Source organism: Rhipicephalus sanguineus, chromosome 9 (genome assembly GCF_013339695.2).
Source record: "Rhipicephalus sanguineus isolate Rsan-2018 chromosome 9, BIME_Rsan_1.4, whole genome shotgun sequence".
Taxonomy (NCBI): Eukaryota; Metazoa; Arthropoda; class Arachnida; order Ixodida; family Ixodidae; genus Rhipicephalus; species Rhipicephalus sanguineus.
In genome coordinates, this window is record NC_051184.2 from 13215900 (window position 1) to 13235577 (window position 19678).

Below are 19678 nucleotides of genomic sequence, written 5' to 3' on the forward strand. Positions count from 1 at the left end.
TACAGACATAGGGTTTACACCCAGCCTATTTTTCCTTAATTTACATTGTCGAGGTGTCATGTCTAGAGACCGGATTTTAGGAATGCCTATTTTGTTCCTTACGTTCCTATTGCGCCACTTTGATATATGAGCATGAATTAGAGGTTAAGAAGGGCTTTTATAGTGTTTTTATAGTGCCTATAAATGCCTATTTTCAGCGTTCGTGCCTAAATGCTCACAAATGCCTATAAATGCCTATTTTCTAAATTGGCTCTTATATGAACACTGTTTAGCCTCAAGTTTCGATTTAAAGTGCAGTTTGAGACCGTTATTCAGGTTACCGGGCAACATTGACTGTTCAGAACTGTTTGGGGTTCAACCGCTAGGAGCACTGCCGGCGAGCATTCACCGTTGCACTCAAATGGCACGGGCGGTTGGCGAATGCGAGACCGTGGGTCAGCGGAAAGGAGAGTGATGTGCACAGCTTTTGTTTCGTTTGTAATTTACTTTGTAAGGTGTTCACTGCAGTAGCGTAGCCAGAAATATTTTTTCGGAAAGGGTTGGGGGTTAACCATACTTTATGTATGTTTGTGCGTGTTTGTATGTGTACGTGTATATATACACATGCAAAAGTGCAATGTTTGTGGGGAGGGGGGAGGGGGGGCGTTTGTGGGGAGGGGGGGGGGCGTTGAACCCCCTGAAACCCCCCTTCCCTCCCTGGCTACACCAATGGTTCACTGCCAGAGGAGAAATTAGCTCTATGAGATTCGACCCGGACAATAGGAGGAATCGCTCCCTTCTTGTCTTTCAGTGATCTGGCTATCTGCTCCCACTCTGCCCTTCTCAGTCATGCTGAAAAGACACTCACGAGTGTGTTGATTTGACAGTGGGCACTCGACTCACCGTGCAGAACACGGGAGAGACGATGAAGTGCGAACCGTGCGGGACAAAGCACTGTACGGCTGTGTTCAACCATTTTAAGCTACATTTGCTTTTCTGTCGTAGACAGAGGTCGTGCACGTCTTCGTTTGAAATTATTTGCATTTATGTGAAAATTTGTTGTGCCTATGTTTACTATTTTCGAAGACTAAAACGTTGTTTTTCCTGCCTACTTTTGGCGCCTAAAACGAGCTTTTTTAATGCCTAAAAATCCGGCCTTGAGCCATGTCACAGAGCTAGCAAGATTTCAAGCTCATGACTGCATGGCACAGTGACAAAGAGAACCAACTTTTTGGCCCACTTTTCTTAAAGGGGTGGTGCCATCAAATTTCGAGGCTATAACAAGCCTGTTGTGGGTTTCCTCTGTATGCAAGGACACTCCACACGAAGGGTCGGACACAGCAAACGTTTAGAATATATATTAATTCACTTCCAAAGTGTACCTAAATGCCCATTCACTGATTGAAACCAATCGCTAGCGCACCAACTCTGACGTAGCTCTATAGAAGGGGCAACGAAAGTTGTAGTGACGTGAGTGACCTCCGCCATCTCCGCAGCGTACGTACAGGCTGTAGTGAACTAGAATATATTCTAGTTCACTATACTACCGGCAAAGCACCGGTTGCTACATTACTCGCCGAGTTTCGATCACTTCCTGGCTAAGTGCATCACAGCCTTGTGTGGTCACGTGACCAAGCCTCCTACACTTCTATGTCACTGCCCAGCCTCGGCGCCCAGAAACCGAAACCGAAAGTTGTCCACATCAAAAAGCGATATTACATTATTTAGCGAGAATACATGAATCATGGTGCGTGCATTATGCTTCCTGGAGCTATAGAAACGCCTACAGCAAAGAATGTGCAAGCCACAAATTTGGTGGCACCACCCCTTTAACAGGTGCAGTTCACATGTTATGAATATATGATGCTTCTAAGTGCAATAAACTGTAGCAGAGTCATTGAGTACCTTGCAATTTGGGGCATATATGCATTATACATGCATTAAAACAAAGGATGTCATCCAGGTGTATAACAATTTATGGCCCAAGGTGCCCACACGCACCACAAGCTGAGGTTTGGCTACTTGGACGGTTCCTTGGAGCCATGATCCGTTTCTTCGTCAGCCTGCCTGTAGTCGTCATACATGGGGAAGCCAGCTGCAAACATGAGAACCAACACAATGGCAAATGACAACCAGACCCAGGCTCCTTCCAATCTGCCCAGGCCAAAATAACCATGGTGCATTGTGGACCATGTTGGAACTGCTTCGCTCGACAGCCCATCAGCTATGATGGTCTACCACCTTCAGTGGTGCTCGATTTTCCTGGCACATGGACACAAGATAGCAAAGGTTGGATACTTGCTTGCTTCACTTAGAAGAAATATATTTATTATTCATTCCATGTAAGAAAACCTGTTGACTTCCTTGGCTCCATATGGCAGGAACAATTTACAGAGCTCAAAACCATGAGGAAATGTGCAGCAAGAATATTACGTTTGCATGCAAATCTGCCATTTGCATTCAAGGCATGGTGTAAAGCATACCTCATTTACAGCTGTTAGCTATGACTGCACTGTCTTCTTCATTGTTTTTCATCTCTGGTGAAAAAAGCTTAAGTTGAGTGCCCCAATACATGTACATACAATGCTGCCACTGCAACTGGTTGCACTTCATGGACAGAGGCCCCATTTTAGTCTAAATTCAGTGTGTCACATTTTTTCACCAAATTGCTGAAAATTGCAACGATAGAGGATAGCAAGTTTACAACTGCACAACACTACACCAAAAACCAATACCCCAGCTCTGTTAAATGTGTAAAATTACCTACAGTAGACTCTCAGTAAATGAAAATTTCTTAAATGGAACAACTGCCTCTAATATGATTGGTTTTGTACCTGAACACTGCAACCTTGATCATCTCTCGATAAACAGAGCTTCTGTTATGGAACACATTTTCTTGGTGCCTTCAGGTTCTGTTTAATGAGCGTCTACTGTAATTTAGAGGTGGTCCATCCCAGCCAGCCTCTACGTGATCCAATCTCTCACTGTGCCTCTTCTGGGACTGCCAGCGCTCCAAGCCATCCAAGTAGTGAGATTTCTTGACGAACTCAAGACTCCAAAAGCAACGCTGTATGCCAAGCTTTTCAATGGATTGGGCACTCTTGAGGATGAGTACGTCACCTGGCTGTAACCTTATGGCGTGCTTTTCTCGCTAAGTGTCCCTCGAAGGAACCCCATCCTGCTGCTTGAGGTCGTCCGCCGCGAGCTGGACAAACTGAAGAATGCGGGCGTGATTCGTAGGGTCAGCAAGCCAAAACCATGGTGCTCCGGTCTCGTCGTCATCTGAAAGATGATGGGTGCATCAACTTGGCTCAACTGAATAAGGTCGTCCTCTGAGAACGCCATATTCTACCAACTGTTGAGCAAGTCCTTGATGACGCAGCAGTTTTTTCAAAGCTGGATGCAACCGCAAGCTTCCACCCCCAGGTGCAGCTCTCTGCGGATTCCCAAGAGCTCACGATGTTCATTACCCCATCCATTCTGCTGATCCTGCTTTTGTCGGCTTCCCTTTGGCATCACATCCGCACCAGAGTACTTCCGAAAACAGATGGCAAGGATCCTGGAGGGCCAAGAAGGAGTCACCTATATGATGGATGATATTCTGGTTTTTGGACGCAGCTGCTAAAAACATGGCGCCAGACTGAACCAGCTGCTATCTTGCCTTGCAAAAGCAGGCATCACATTGAAACAGGACAAGTGTCGTTTTGGAGTATCTGAGGTCTCCTAGGCCCGCATTCTGAAACGCTCCTTACCTCAGACCATTTCCTTAACTTACGTGAGGAGCCCTTCATGCCTCCTAATCTTAAGGAGCTCCTTGAGGGAGCCAGCGTATTCTGAAAACTTCCATCAACCTTCCTTTCCTAAGGCCCGCCTCAGTAAGGTAAGGCGCGTGTTTTACAAGTCTGGGATCGAGAGTGCGTGTGAAATATGGACTAAATGTCCGTTTTCAAGCAAGAATAAGGAATATTTCGTAGGCATAACGGTGAATAATAACGTTTGACATTTTGACCGCACAAAAAAGACGAGGACAGAGGGAGGTACGACGACACGGGCGGTAAACTTTCAACTCATTTTATTCAGTGAAAGACGTAGCAATATATGGCGAGTTTTGACATGCGCAGACACAGTTACGTCCACTCATCAGTCTATTGGGGCAGCCACCTGTCCAAGAAAGACATTTTCGATTGAAATAATCTGATAGAGGTGTCACTGACACAATCATCACTTTTTTTTTCTAATAAAGTAAGCTTCTAATAGCTCTCGAGCTGTTTGATCTTGGCTTCTGCCCAGAATCTTTATCCCTTGAAACCGTGGTTCACACGTGCAGTCTTTACAGTGCGCAGGCAGGTGCGAGAGCTATTAGAAGCTTACTTTATTAGAAAAAAAAGTGATGATTGTGTCAGTGACACCTCTATCAGATTATTTCAATCGGAAATGTCTTTCTTGGACAGGTGGCTGCCCCAATAGACTGATGAGCGGACGTAACTGTGTCTGCGCATGTCAAAACTCGCTATATATTGCTACGTCTTTCACTGAATAAAATGAGTTGAAAGTTTACCACCCGTGTCGTCGTACATCCCTCTGTCCTCGTCTTTTTTGTGCGGCCAAAATGTCAAACAGTAAGCACCAACTAGGCCAAACGCAAGTTCTCCTAAAGAATAATAACGTGTACACTGCTTTACGTGTGAACTACTGACTAAACATCCGTTTTCATGCAAGAATAAAGGAATATTTTTTGTGCATAACGATGAACAATAACGTGTACACTGCTTTTTCGTGATATAGGTGCACAGCCTTTTCCGTTTACTTAACTTTCGCCTGTTGCAGCAGACAAAAACCGGATGGTCGAGCAACCTTGGAGCTGATTGCGTTCATTGATGTACAGTGTAATTGATGTATTTCAACGGCCTGCTATGTGGGAGCGAGTAATAAAGATCGTTTAAAGAATTGAAGACGTGCATGAGATTGATTTTCATAACCGAGTAGTGTTAAACTTGTGAAATCTACTCACTTTGGTGCAAATTTGACTCGAATGCACTTATGTCCAAGTAAATTATTATGTTTACATTCAAAACAAGGGCGCGTCTATCGGGTCGTGCATCGCGCCTTCGTGGATTGACCCTTTTTTTTAATTTGCTAAATGAGAAAAGCTTAGAGCAGCGGTTACCAGGAACCCAAGTCCTGAAAGTATTCAGATATATGTGCACGATTTCTTAGTAGTCATACAGTGTGGTGCCTCGGAGTTGCATTCTGAGTTGTCACAAATGGTCGGAATATTTGAAGAATGTATATCGCCCATCGTCGTAACACGTGATATTCCCTTCTAGTATTCTGTCGGCTTCCTTGACCTTAAGCTCGATTTCATCCGTGATCATGTTTGCTGGACATATGAACCAGGCTCGTACAAGCTCAACACCGCACAGTAAGCTTGTCAAAAGGGTTACTGTTCGGGCTTGCTTCTACAACGCATTAAAATAGTCATGCTGCCACAGAGTAGGCGCCAGCTTTCAGGCACAGGTCACTCACCTGTATCATGACGGATTACTGATTTCAGTGGCTGAGATAATTCGCAGAAAAGGAGAGGAGGGGTTTCCTGGGCATACATTGTAGCACATACGGCTGCACCCCTGTGTTCGCTAAGACCAATGTGATTTTCTCTTACCCAGAAGACCTCACCTGCCTCATTGTGGAAGCAGCCCGCATGGCATGTGAAAAATGCCATTGTTAGACTAATCCAAACAAGAACTGTCATTCCTGGAAGACGGCAGCACGAACGGTGGGTGATGAGGGGGGCCTACCGTTTCACATTCCTTGAGTCTGTTCTTTTTTTCTCTATTCCTGTAAAATGCTTTGTCCTCTTCGCGCTGCACAATCTTAACGAAAAATGTTGACAGCCGTTCGGCTGCACGCTTGAAAACACGCCTGGCAAGAAATTTTCGAACAACGACGAGGATACAATTTTAGCGAGCTTGTGCAGAAGTGCAAGGCATCGATTGAAAATAAGAAATCGGACACACTGTTGCTGACAAAGTACTGCAGAGAAGCGCCCTTTCAGTGCAAGTAGCGTGGTAAGGAGGCCTGAAGGTAGCCCTAGAGCTACCTTAACTTGAGGGAGCACCAAGGAGGGCCTCAGTGAGGGAACCTTAGTAAGGAGCGTCCCAGAATACGTGATAAGGGGTCCTCAAGCAGTTAAGGCCCTCTCACTGAAGTAAGGAGCGTTTCAGAATACGGGCCCTAGGAGTAGTGATGCAGAACTATCGATGGTACTATCGATACTATTGATAGCGCTATCAATAGTAAGTACTATCGATAGTATAAAATCAACAGCGCGAACTCACTACAGCATAAACTTGGTTCCCCGTGCACGTGGTACACAGTGGAGCCGGAGGAGCAGGCTGAAGGGCAAGAAAGTGTTTAGCGCTGTTTGCTCTCTTCTTAATCATGTACCAACCAGCTCAGTTAAGCGCACTCCTGCAGGACATGCTTGTGTTCTTCATCAGAGTGCTTCGCTGACATATGATCATAAAGTCAAACTGTTCAACTGGAGCGGAAAGGAAGCCTTTACATGTGATGGAACTGCGCGGCCTCAAACTTATATTGCATTTTATGATTCCAAAATAAAAAAAATTATCAAAAACTAAGTTTGTTAATCATAAGGTGTAACTGAATGCTTTTGAATATGAATTAATAATGGACATATTCCGCCATTTTCACTGCGGATATAATTTGTTTCTCTCGCCGAAAATTGCTCATAAATTAAGCGAAGCTGATAGTAGGCTATCGCAAACATTTTGGCAATATGGCCAGCCAGCAACATCATCATTATTCGCACCACTATGAATAGTTTGTCACGTGGCTGTGAGGGTGAAGAATGCTGCAGAAATACTGGGAAATACGAAGCTCTATTTGGCCGGACTTGTGCCCAGAAAATCAAAACTCAACATACAAGCGATACACGCTGCACAATGATAGCGGCGAGAACAGTCGCCGGACGTAGAATAATCTGATGATTGGTCGAACGCTTCATCTTTTACGCATCAGTCATCGAAACTTCCAGCGTTATCGCTGGTGCTTGCGTAAGCTCTCGAGTAAACTTGACTATTCACGTCCAGCGCGTAATCTTAACAAAATGATCTCAAACAATCGCGACGCTTCTCAAACATTGCGGCGCGGTCTGTGCCAAACGTTCCTAAGAGTCTTTGTTGGTGAAACCCGAATACATCAAAACAAAGGAATAAACACGCGTGCCAGTAATATCGCTAGTAATATTACTGATGGTACTACTGACTGGACTATCGATAGTTTGTTTACACTATCGATAGTTTAAAAAAAACTATCGATACTATCGATAGTCAATTTACCCATAGTTCTGCATCACTACCTAGGAGTCGTCATCTCAGCGCAGAATATCAGGCCAAAGCCAGGCAAGGTTGAAGCAGTCAAAGCCATCGAAGCTCCAACAGACGTCGCCAACGTTAGAAGGCTGCTCGGAATGGTGAATCATCTCGCCAGATTCTTGCCACACATCTCGGACATCACAGCGCCCATCGGAGCCTTACTGAACAAGTTTGCGAGTGGGTGTGGCAGCATGTGCGAAAGCAGCATTCGAGAAAATCAAGGAATCCTTGATGTCGGACAGGTGCATGGCCAAGTACCACAGGTTGAACGCCACCACAGTGTTTTGCAGACACAAGCCCACTCGGTGCTGTCTTGCTACAGACACAACCCTCTGGAGAGTGCCGCCCAGTCGCATTCGCTTCGAGGTCAGTGACCGAGATCAAACAGCGTTACAGACAGACCAAAAAGCAGTTGTGGCAACAACGTGGGCTATCCAAAGGTTCGACGAGTTCGTCCGAGGCATCACCTTCGACGTCGAGACTGACCACCTGCCGCTCGTTTCACTTCTGGGCAAGATGGACACGTTGCCGCCTCGTATTCAGAGACTACGGATGAAGACCATGCGATACCAGTTCTGGATGCTGCATATGCCAGGGAAGCTGCTAGACACGGCAGATACTTTGTCGCGCATCACCCACAAGGCATCCACTCCCCTAGATACTGTAGAACTCAAGAGCAGCACATGCTGCACGTCGGAGGTCTAGCCACTCAGCCCCAAAGACGTGCGACAGGCACAAGAGTCTAATGGTGAGTGCAAGGTTTGCACAAGAGTCCTGATGGTGAGTGCAACCTCCTTCTGCCAGCATGGTTGGCCACAAAAGTCCACGTATGCCTCTGTGGTAGACGAGCTCTGCTGAAGGTGTCTGCTGAAAGGCACCCAGATATTGTGTGCTAGGCTGCCAGTAACGAATGTGGGCACGGTTCAAATTCCACTTACATCATGTCACGTGGTTAGGGCCGTGGGAGCACAAGCACGCAGAGACGAACCAACACGTACACGCTGCTTGCTCAGATGATAGTACGCCGCCTCTTCATTGGGTCCACACATATATAGGCATACACATACAAGTTACCGTGGACGCTACACCTGGTGGAAGCCAAACAAAAGGGTTGAACTGTGACAACCTCTACAGTGAAGAAATTTTTGGACCAGAAAAAAAAAAAGGTATTTCTGACACTTGGAGTGGCACAAACGCAAGCTCGCATTTGTTGCATATTCTTGTCAGTGCGCTCTCACAAATGCTGCTCAACAGTCTGAGAGGAGTCATCAATTAGGCTCAGCTTCACACTGAAGAAAGCCATTCAGATAGGCAAGAAACTTCTGTACAGCACTACATAAATTTTATAGAACATTCAAGTTTTCCTGTCTGAAGTGCACCCGCAACTGCATGTTACACTGTAGCCAGGTATCTGAGACAGAAAGGAGTTGAATTTTAGAAAGAAATAATTGGAGCAATAAAGGTGCTGTAGGCGTGAGTGGCTGCAGCGTTGGGAAATTTTTTCGGATAAACCGTTAGGGGCAGGAGAGCAGACAAGTGCCACACGGCATTTTATGGAAGGCACAAAGAAACTTAAGAGCACCACGGCAGAGGGCACATTTTCTTTCAAGCTAGGTGATGTCTTGTACACTACTGTAGATCAATACTACAGAGCTGTAATTACCAGTGCTCATGCTTTAATGAAAACTTCATGAAGGGTCCAGCAACACCTTTCCAAGTAACCATAGAAAGATTTTACTACTGGTCTTGGTTGCCTCATGGGTCTCCTGATGCAGAAATCCATCAAGTATAAGCAGACCAATTGCTTGTTCTATCCCAACAAGAAATCAAGGCAGCATGGCCTTGAGCATTTCTCTGAATGTGTTGGCAACGTGCCAGCTACACTTACATGGCTATAGTGTGCCACACACAATGCAGCAAAAGTCTGGCCAGCACCTGGTATGCACCAGTTTTGTTTGGCTAGACCACCCGAGTGAAGCCAAACTTGGAATATGCATTTTTGAGGTGCCCGAAACCTTTCCATTCGTTCTGGTCCGAAACTAAATGACTCAAAGCTCAAGTAAAAGAAGTTTACTTACTCTTTTACAGATGGCACATAATGTAGTGAGAAAACGCGTGTGTGAATCAACCGCGAAAGAACTTGTCCATCAGTGCCCGACCACAGACCGCAAAAGGTTAAATAAGCTGAATAAGAGCTGATGTCTGTAGAAGTACAGGTAGCGTGCACTGGCAAGGACTGCCGTGGTGGGCTCAGCACGACAATGTTACCAACACAGGCACACAGTGTTGACAAAAATTCACGGACGATTACAATACTGCCTAATGCGAATTCTGAGCGCAGCTTCGTGTTGGGGCAAAGCCCAACAGTGTTTGAAGTTTTGGCTTTCTGCAAGGTATCGACTACGCCATAAATCATAATTTTGTGAAGCAGGACAGCACCCACTAGCCCTTATTCATCTTTCTGCGGATAAGCAAGGTACCGCTACACATCTGTAAGGCATATGTGCACTTTGTTGATGCTGCATTTGGCTGACGACCATGAAGAATTGTGGCTAGCACTTTGCAGTGGGTGGGAAACATTGAACCACACACTCATTGCGCAATTAGGACTGTGTGATGACTGGTTGTTATTTTACTCTTCTGCCACGCTATATTACATAGGTTAATGCGATTCCTTGCCCAACATTACGTCTGTATAGGGTCTCTTTGCAAACGAGGTTCAAGCACCAGCGTGGCTCTGTGGTGAAATACTCGACTGCACGCAGAGGACCCGGGTCAAAATCCCATGCGATCTTGGGTATTTTTTTTTCTCATTTTATTTTTTCATGCCTATCGGTTTACGCCACCGATGGCAACGCGCTCAACGCAAGAAACAAGTGCCTAAGAGCTGTGCTCTAAAAACACACACGTACCATGCCAGATGCTGCATTGCATGAATGCAGGTAAAATAAATCGAGACTGGATGTGCAAGATACCTTTTCAGCATTGTGAAATAGAGACATATTTTTGTTTACTGACCTTGACCACAACAATAGGAGTATTACTGAGGATTTTTTCACAATCTAAAATTAGCCAGTGGCTGTGTCATTTGGTCCAGTCTGCTGCATTGTTTGTTGGTGGAGAGCAAGCTATTTTTGGCCGTCTGGGACACAAATTGTTCAGGATGCACGAGTGGGCGTGTTGGTAAGAGTCCATTACAAAAAAAAGTCAGAAGAAAGGAGACAACACGACACAAAGTACTGTCAGCACTTCATGCTATCTCGTCTTTTTACAGCAAAGGTGTTACGACGGGTCGCAACAACAGCTGCTTTTGGTGGCGTAGTTGGCCACAACCACTGTAGGGCACGATGAGAAAAAAAAATCAGTATTGAGCGGGACTCAATCCCAGGTAGAGGTGTGTGCCGCCGCGCCGCCACCGCCGCCGCCGCCTGTTTTTGGTCACGCCGCTCGCGCCGCCGCCAAAGTCCCAAGAGAGATCACGCCGCCGCCGCCGCGAAATAATTGCGGCGCGCCGCCATTAGTCTTTTCTTTAATTCGAATGGGGAATCTGGAAATAAAATACAGCTCAACACTTTTTGCGCAAGATTTTCTTAGAAAACGGACGAAACAGACACAAACGGGCGCAACCGCCTGCGTGAGCATGCAAACAGGGTGGAAGGGGGCAGGGATGAAAATTTGGCCATTCATTGCCACGAGTCTGGGTGCAAACCGTTGTATCAACAGTGTACTGCTGTTTTTCATGACGGGGATCAACGCACGCAAGAAATTGTGGAGGTAGCCGAAATGCAACGGGAGGGCGGCAACTGCGTGAGCATGACATCAGTTTCATTGACACAGAAGGAAATGGCCTTCTTGGAAGGAACACTACATTTGGGGGAATGAGTAGCTGATGCGCACTGACACACTGCACACCTGTGCCATTGGTGTTTTTGTTTTGTCATGATTATATTTGTGTGTATATATATATATATGTATATGTCACATGTTGATAATAAATTCAGTTGGAAGTTCGCGCCCGTCCGTGTCTGTTTCGTCCGTTGTCTAAGAAAATTTTGCGCAAGAAGTGTTGATCATGGAGTACCAACTAGCTCGAACCCACACCTTGTAAAGTACAGCACTTTGCCGGAGGAGCTCTTCTCGATGTGTCCATGTAATGAACTGTCCATTTCAGCGGCCGCTGAATAGCGGGAGCTCGGAGAGAAGCGCGCCCCCCGTTACCGGATCTTGTTCTGCAGCGCCATCCTGACATCACGAAGCATGATAGGGACGGAATGCGCTTCAATGCAACGAACGCAGCCCTCAGAGATCCGATTTTCGGTGCAGATGTCTTTTGATCGTGTTAGCCATCGATTTAGGTTTAATGAGGCCGCTCGTCTAACACAGCTGTAAGGTCGGTACGCATTCCCTGCATCGTTCTCAAACATCCGGGACCCGTTCATACGCAAATTTAGACTTGAAAAGTGCCTGTTTCTGTGCAGTTCGTCCACGCTCTTCTTACACTAGGAATGTGCTGGCGGGTTCGGTGCGGCGACGTGGTCAAGAGCGAGGTGACATCACGGCTCTCCGCTTTTTCGAATCACTGAATGCGCTCTGCCGAAATGGACTGTGGATATCTCCTTTGGATGAACGCATCGAGAATAGCTCCCCAGAAGTTGAAGTATCTTTTTCTTCTCCAGAAATATCACGAGTATTGTCTGACCTTAACACTGCCGCGTCCTTCAGCCTCAAAGGGCGACGACCCAACTCACTAGATAGCATATTCTTGGGAGTCTTGGACCTAGTACACTGTGCATAAATAAATCAAATGGATAAGATATATATATATCTCGGTGCGTTAGTAAAGTTTTTCCTTTCATTCTTACTCTAGTAAATCGATAATAAATACAGAAGTAAAGAGAATGGCAAACTTGTGGCAAACTTGGAATATAGCTGAGCTAGTTTGCACACATTCATGTTAACAAGACATGACGTGGAAACACGGACATAAAAGAAAAGCCGAGATAGTGAACAGCTATCTCTCACGTAGACCACTACTGGCACTTGATTGATAGGTATGGCCTCTTACGTGGGAATTCGCAGATATATATTTGTGGCTACCTTCGGTTCCGCTGCTGTGTGATTTTTCAGTTGTTAGTGGGGTTTCTGGTGTCTTGACTACTCTCCTGTGTCCGTGTTTGCACGCCCTGTTTTTATAAAGGGCCCCTAACAGCCTCTGAAAATACAACAAAAAACAAAAACAACGAGCGCGTTACTCTCGGCGTTTCTTGTCTTTTGGTGCACTTCGTGATGCCAGAACAGTGATTCGCGTGACATCATCAGGGTACATTTATTTATTTTATTTATGACATACTGCAGACCCAGGTAAGGGCCCAAGCAGGAGGGGCATGGGAAGTACAAATTATAATAAACAAGAGGGAAACAACACTGTAAGTATGGAACGAAAAAAAAAGGAAACAAAAAGGAAAGAAAAAAAGGAAAGAGGAAACTCTCGACTGGTCCATATACGAGAAATAACAGTTGTGAATTGTCTCCCATACTGCTTTGCTATGCAGCCGCCCACCCACTCTTTTCTCGCACGACCATCATGCGCGATTAACTGATTTCACTGCATTTTGTGCATTTGCGACCGCGCATGCAGAAATAACAGACTGTATACTCGACAAGCGCGAAATCATGATAGGTTCAACGCTTAGTGTTGACATTGTACGCGTGCTTACGAGAAATAAGTGGCAAGGAGATGTCCCCTGTAAGAAGGGTATTGAAGGCGAGAACGAAACCAATGGAAAAGGCGCCGGATTATATGATTCTTCCAACGGACGCACTCTTTACAGCGGAGACAATGCAGCTTTCCAGGAAAAAGGCGAGCCCGCTTCGACAGTTTTTTGTATATTTTTTATTGCGTTAGCAATTGCATGGACACTCAGGACAGGTTTTCACCGTCGCCGTCATGTTCCGTATAAACTGTAAATCGATAACATCGCTACGCGCATTGTATGTTCTACCCGCGAGTAAATGCTCGCAAGCGTTGGCAAGGAACATGGCTAAAGCAGAGATGAAACAAGCTGGCCATCTCCGTCACACGGAATAACATCAACCCGCGTGCAAGGCCTGCCGTCGATTGCTCCTCAAGAAGAAGGAAACGCCCTGCCCGTCATTTGCTGGACTAAGGAGCAGGAACGAATGTCTGGGGAGAGGGACTGCATAACCTGAGCAGCAACTGTGAACGTTGACTATAAGGGCGCAATCGAGAGTGCTGGCACGCGCGCTGCTTCGGCAGACATCCCCCAGCGAACGGCTCGTATACCTTCTACGCGCTGTGAGCGCTGTGATCTCACTGCTTCGCGCTCGGGCCACTGATACAACAAACTGACCGAAAACCGCTTCTCTCCCGGGAGTGGCCATATTGCCACACACCAGCGTTTTGTAGAGTTAAGTGAGATCGGAGCAAAAAGCTGCTAGCCCTAGTTCATGCAACATTACGGCGTGTACTTATCGCATTCCCTGCTCTTGCTGTGAGGCAGTCGAATATTCTACCACAGAGCCACACAGATGCAGGAAACTCCTTCGCAAAAAGAACCTAGGCAAGGGATCACTTCAACAGATGTAATATGGCGTGGTAGAACAGTAAGATAACAGCAGGAGTCACACTATGCAAATTGTGCGACGAGTGAGGGGTTTAAAGCTTCCCACCCATTAAAAAAAGGCTCAGCCATAATACTTGTGGAGATAGGTTTGCACTAGGCTTACCTACGAGCGCGACCGTGTAGGGACGCGACGTTCTCCACTGCCGCTGCGTGCGACGACGCCGACGACGCTGCGGCCGGGTTCGTCGTTTTCTCCGACACGGCGCAGAAACCACGCACGAGGCAGGGTAACAACAACAACGGGTTTATTAACCCAAGATGCAGCACAGTGCGACACTCACGGGCTAGCAGGCCGTATAGGGAACTCCGCAAGACCGAGCAAGTATGCTTGCCTACGGCGCTACGACTATCACACAAAGGGCAGCAGTCGAGCACACGAACGAGAAGCCGCCTGCTAGAGCAGCGCGTCAACCTCTCGTCAAGGCCTGAGAGCATCTCCCGCCGTGAGCGAATCGTCGGGCGCATCTTAGCTCGTAGGAGAGGAGGATGTCACCAGCGGCCCAATGGGGAATGGCGCTGCGTTGTGACGTAGGCCCGCGCAGCACGCCAGCGTAGCGTGCCCGGACATGCCAGCGCGGGACGGAGCCGACGCTTGCCCAGACAAAGAGGCGCCCTGACCGCCATCTTGGCGATTGCCGGTGCCTAAGTGCGCCCGGGCTACGCGGCCGGCACGCGCGCGGCAGCTGGGGAACGAGGCGCCAGGTAGGAGGATGCTCTCGATCCCCACATACTTCATCATCTGCGACAGCATCAACAAAGTGCTCATGCCTTACAGATGTGTATCGGGTACCTCACTTCTCCGCAGAATGATGAATAATGCCACAATTATTTATGGGGAGCGGGTACCTTGCAACTGTACTTGTAGTAGTTGCCCCAAGAGAGTTTGCAACGGATTCTGGAAAGGCCGTTCCTCCACCTTTCGCTGCGACTGTGCTGCGTGTTCTGTGCAGGCATGGTGTGCATTTTAATTCAGTGTGCTGTTTTTTTAGGGGCGAAGCACCTTAGGGTCTAGGCTTGTCCGTTGTGTGGCGTCCGTGCTCACGGCACAGCACCGTATAAAATCCCCTAAAAATGGTTTAACAATAGACTAATATCAATCATAATTGTGACAGAACAATATAAAACACCTAGACATTATGAACCTAAGGATCTAGCTTTGTCGTCGATGCTCACCGTCCGCTGTCATGGTGGTTAGAAAACTGTTGCAATAATCGAAACATATGTGCGTATGTGAATAAAAAAAAAAAAGGTTTACAATAGACAAACAACAATCATAATTGTGACGAAACAATATAAAACACCTACAAGCACAAACCCTTTATACTAGTTGGTGACTTCAACGTACACATTATGGACCTTAGGTCCAAGCTTTGTCGTTGACTCTTCACGTCACTTTATGTAACTCAATTTACATTATATGGGGCAACGCTCAGGTAACATATGTGAGACACAAAAAAAGGCTGAACAGTACGCTAATATCAATCATAATTGTGACATGTAGCGAAGCCTGGGAACTCTACAGTGGGTCGTCCTCTCCAGCACCTTCTAGAGGGTCGCCCTCTTTGGCTCCTTTCGGAGAGAACACAACTTGTGCCAAGAGTTGGCCCCCGCCTTGACTGTCGCTGTCGTGCATCATCGCCGAGTGCCCGCCAATAAACATCTTCACAATCAGGTGGAGGTCCTCCATCTGACCACATTTTCCCCAGGAAAGGCTTGCTGGTGCCATTTGCGACCGTGCAGTCGCTCGGGGCGACACCAATATTTTTGTTACGAACCCATCCCCGTACATTGTTAGGTTGGTGCGAGGGGAATGTGTCGGCAGAGCGCAAGCCCTCGAAGATGCACAAGTTATGGACGCACCGGGTGGCACGCACTGCGCCAGCTCCCGTACGCTCAGTGCTGTTTCCGCAGCTGATTTGTCACCCGCTGATGTACTTGGTTCTTCAACTGCTGACACCCTTACGTCAGTCGAGCGTTCCCAGCTTCTGTGCCTGTTGGAAGAATTTTGTTCTTCATTCAATGTCGCGCAAACTTCCCTCGGCCACACGTCCGCTGTCACGCATCGCATCGACACTGGCGCCCAACCACCACTGCGGCAACGTCCATATCGCATATCTCCAGCAGAGCGTCGTGTAATTAACAATCAAATCGAAGGCATGCTTTGCCGCGATGTTATTCGACCCTCAAGCAGCCCGTGGCGTCTCCTGTCGTTCTCGTTGCGAAGAAGGACAGCTCTGTGCAGTTCTGTGTGGACTACCAATGACTCGATAAGATTACCCATAATGACGTTTATCCCATACCTCGAATAGACGATGCCATTGACAGCCTGCAAGGAGCAAAATTCTTTTCCTCATATGAATTGCACTCAGAGTACTGGCAAGTCCCCATGGCTGATGAAGCTCGACCGAAGACAGCGTTTGTCACGCCCGACGGCTTGTACAAATCCAACGTCATGCCGTTTGGGCTGTGTAACGCACCCACGACCTTTGAGCGCATGATGGATACCATTCTGCGCAACCTGAAATAACACATGTGCCTGTGCTACCTCGACGACGTCGTCGTTTTCGCCCCGGACTTCTCCACGCATCTTCAACGCTTGCGGCATGTTTTGACGCATTTCAGCAACGCCGGGCTACAACTGAATTTAAAGAAGTGCTGATTTGCAACACGGTAGCTGACAATACTAGGATACGTCGTGTCCAAGGACGGAATTCTCCCCGATCCAGCCAAGCTTCGGGCCGTGACAGAGTTCCCCAAAACTACGTCCGTCAGAGAACTGCGCAGTTTTGTAGGACCATGCTCCTACTTTCGGCACTTCATACGAAACTTCGCGACTATCATATCGCCACTGATGGCAGCAACGGGCCCCTAAAAATTCGTGGTCGTCAGAGTGCGACGACGCTTTCGCAAAGCTCCGTCGTTTGTTGACGTCTCTTTCGATACTACGCCACTACGACCTTACGCCCTCTACAAAGGTACACACAGACGCCAGCGGTGTTGGCCTCGGCGCTGTCCTTGCGCAGCGCAAACCTGGGTTCCCGGAATATGTCGTGGCATATGCAAGTCGTACGCTTACTAAAGCCGAGACCAATTACACCGTCACGGAAAAAGAATGCCTGGCAATCATTTGGGCCCTTACGAAGTTCCGACCTTATTTGTGTGGTCGCCCATTTGATGTCACCGACCATCATGCACTATGCTAGTTGTCGTCACTGGTTGTCATCTCACCCATTGGGCACTTTGCCTGCAAGACCACAACATCCGCGTGCTGTACCGCAACGGATGCCAGCATGCTGATGCCGACACCCTGTCACGCTCTGCCTTGCCTGACGACAATGCCCACAGCTCATTGTCTCACCTTGCCGTTTCTTCCATCGACAATTCACACCATCGCTACCGAACAACGCAAGGATCAATGGATTGCCTCACTGATAGACTTGCTGACTGATCCATCGGCAACACTATCCACTTGCGCGTTGCGTTACCAAGCCCACCATTTTGCCATTCGCTACGACCTCCTCCACCGACACAATAACACGGTGATGGCCACCAGTGGCTGTTAGTAATACCCCGCAGTCTGCGTTCTGACATATGCGAGTCGTTCCACTTTGATCCGCAGTGTGCACACTCTGGGGTAACCGGAACTTACCACCGCATTCGCCAACAGTACTTTTGGCGAGGGATGTACCGCTACGTGCAGAAGTTCGTTCACTCCTGCATTTATTGTCAGTGCCGCAAAACTTCAACGTACCTGTAGCCGGCAGGTCTGCAACCTCTACCTTGCCCTGACTACCCATTTGGGCGCGTCGGCATCGATTTGTATGGGCCACTTCCTCTACTGTCGGCTGGTAACCGCAGGGCCATCATCACTGTTGACCACCTCACGCGATACGCTGAAACTGCCGCCCTCCCAGCGGCTACAGCGTGCGATGTTGCCTCCTTCCTGCTCCACCGATTCATGCTGCGCCACGGTCCACCCCAGGAGCTGCTCACTGATCGAGGCCATGTCTTCTTGTCGGAAGTCGACGAAGCCATTCTCAAAGAGTGCAACGTTGTTTACCGCAAAACTACTGCTTACCACCCGCAGACGAATGGCCTCACCGAACGCTTTAACCGAACGCTTGGCGAGATGCTCTCCATGTACAGATGGGTCCACTGTTAAAGGGAACGCTTGCGTTTTGGGTATGTCCTGATATCGTTCTCCTACAGAAGCATAGTGGCTTAAATTTGCATAACACTACTGGTGGTTGACAGTTCCAAACCCTTATGATAGACTAGCAATGTGCACGAACAATCTTTCCGCATCCACTGGCCGTTAGGGGTCCAACAAAATGAAAGTTGCTCCTTCGAGTGTTCCCTTTAACAGTGGACCTACCTACGCCACTGATCACACCAATTGGGATGCCATTCTGCCCTTCGTCACCTACGCCTACAATACCGCCCCTCAGAGCACTACTAGTTCTTCCCCCTTTTTTTTATTGTATGAAAGGCACCCGCTGCACACAATCGACACAATCCTTCCATACAAGCCGGATCGATCTGAGGGTGCACCTATTTCTGCCACAGCCAGACCTGCTGAAGAGTGTCGCGAGCTTGCCAAGACCTTTACTACACATGACCAAGAGCGGCAGAAGAGCATTCGCGGTGACACAACCACTTCTGAGCCCATGTTCCTCCCTGGAGCACTCGTTTGGCTCTCGATCCCTACCACTGCAACTGGCCTGTCTTCAAAACTGGCCTCTCTTCATCCTGGTCTTCCTCCGCCGCAGGAAGAACAGGATGATGACTACTTCCTGGGAAGAATAAGCGCCGATGACTTCGCCGAACGACAGCAAGGCGACCCGGAACTCAGCGGCCTTGTGGAATACCTCGAGGGCAGGACAGCCGTTGTTCCGAAGGTATTCAAGCGAGGACTGGCGCCGTTTTTCTTGCGAGATGGCATTCTTCTGAAGAAGAACTTCTCGCCACTTCGAGCCAACTACCTTCTCATGGTGCCCTCAGCATTACGACCAGAAGCCCTCCAGGCCCTACACGATGAGTTGACGGCTGGACACCTCGGTGTTTCCCGCATGCTCGCAAGAATAACGGAAAAGTACTATTGGCCGTGCTTTGCCTCCGACGTCGCTCGTTACGTAAGGACATGCCGAGACTGTCAGCGATGCAAGACACCGCCGACAAGACCAGCAGGCCTTCTTCAGCCGATCGAACCACCTCGCCTACCATTCCAGCAAATCAGGATGGACCTAATGGGGCCGTTCCCATCGTCGACTTCCGGAAATAAATGGATTGTCGTAGCCACCGACTACCTCACCCGCTATGCTGAAACAAGGGCTCTGCGCAAAGGCAGTGCCACCGAGGTAGCCAAGTTCTTCGTTGAGAACATCATCCTTCGTCATGGCGCCCCAGAAGTACTTATCACCGACAGAGATCAAGGTCGAGCATTGTAGCTGGGCTACGATGCTTGATGCAATGCTGACAAGAGCCACCAACAAAGACAATATCGACGTCGCCGCTTATTTGCAACGCATCGAAGAAGCCCGACAGCTCACTCGCCTGCGCATCAAGAACCAGCAGAGAGTCGACAGCCGTCACTATAATCTTTGACGACACCACATGGAATACCAACCCAGTGACTGCGTGTGGGTCTGGACGCCGATA

General features: G+C 48.0%; 1 protein-coding gene across 2 annotated transcripts in view; it reads right to left on the bottom strand.

Annotated features, from left to right (window-relative positions):
• Nucleotides 1-1939: 1939 nt before the first annotated feature.
• The window catches only part of LOC119404608 (NADH dehydrogenase [ubiquinone] 1 alpha subcomplex assembly factor 2), a 35062-nt gene continuing 17323 nt past the window's right edge, over nucleotides 1940-19678 (bottom strand). For both annotated transcript variants that reach the window (XM_049418947.1, XM_037671167.2), the window contains one exon: nucleotides 1940-2074. In XM_049418947.1, the coding sequence (XP_049274904.1) occupies nucleotides 1998-2074 (77 nt within the window). In that variant the 3' untranslated portion in view covers nucleotides 1940-1997. The remainder of the gene's footprint in view (nucleotides 2075-19678) is intronic.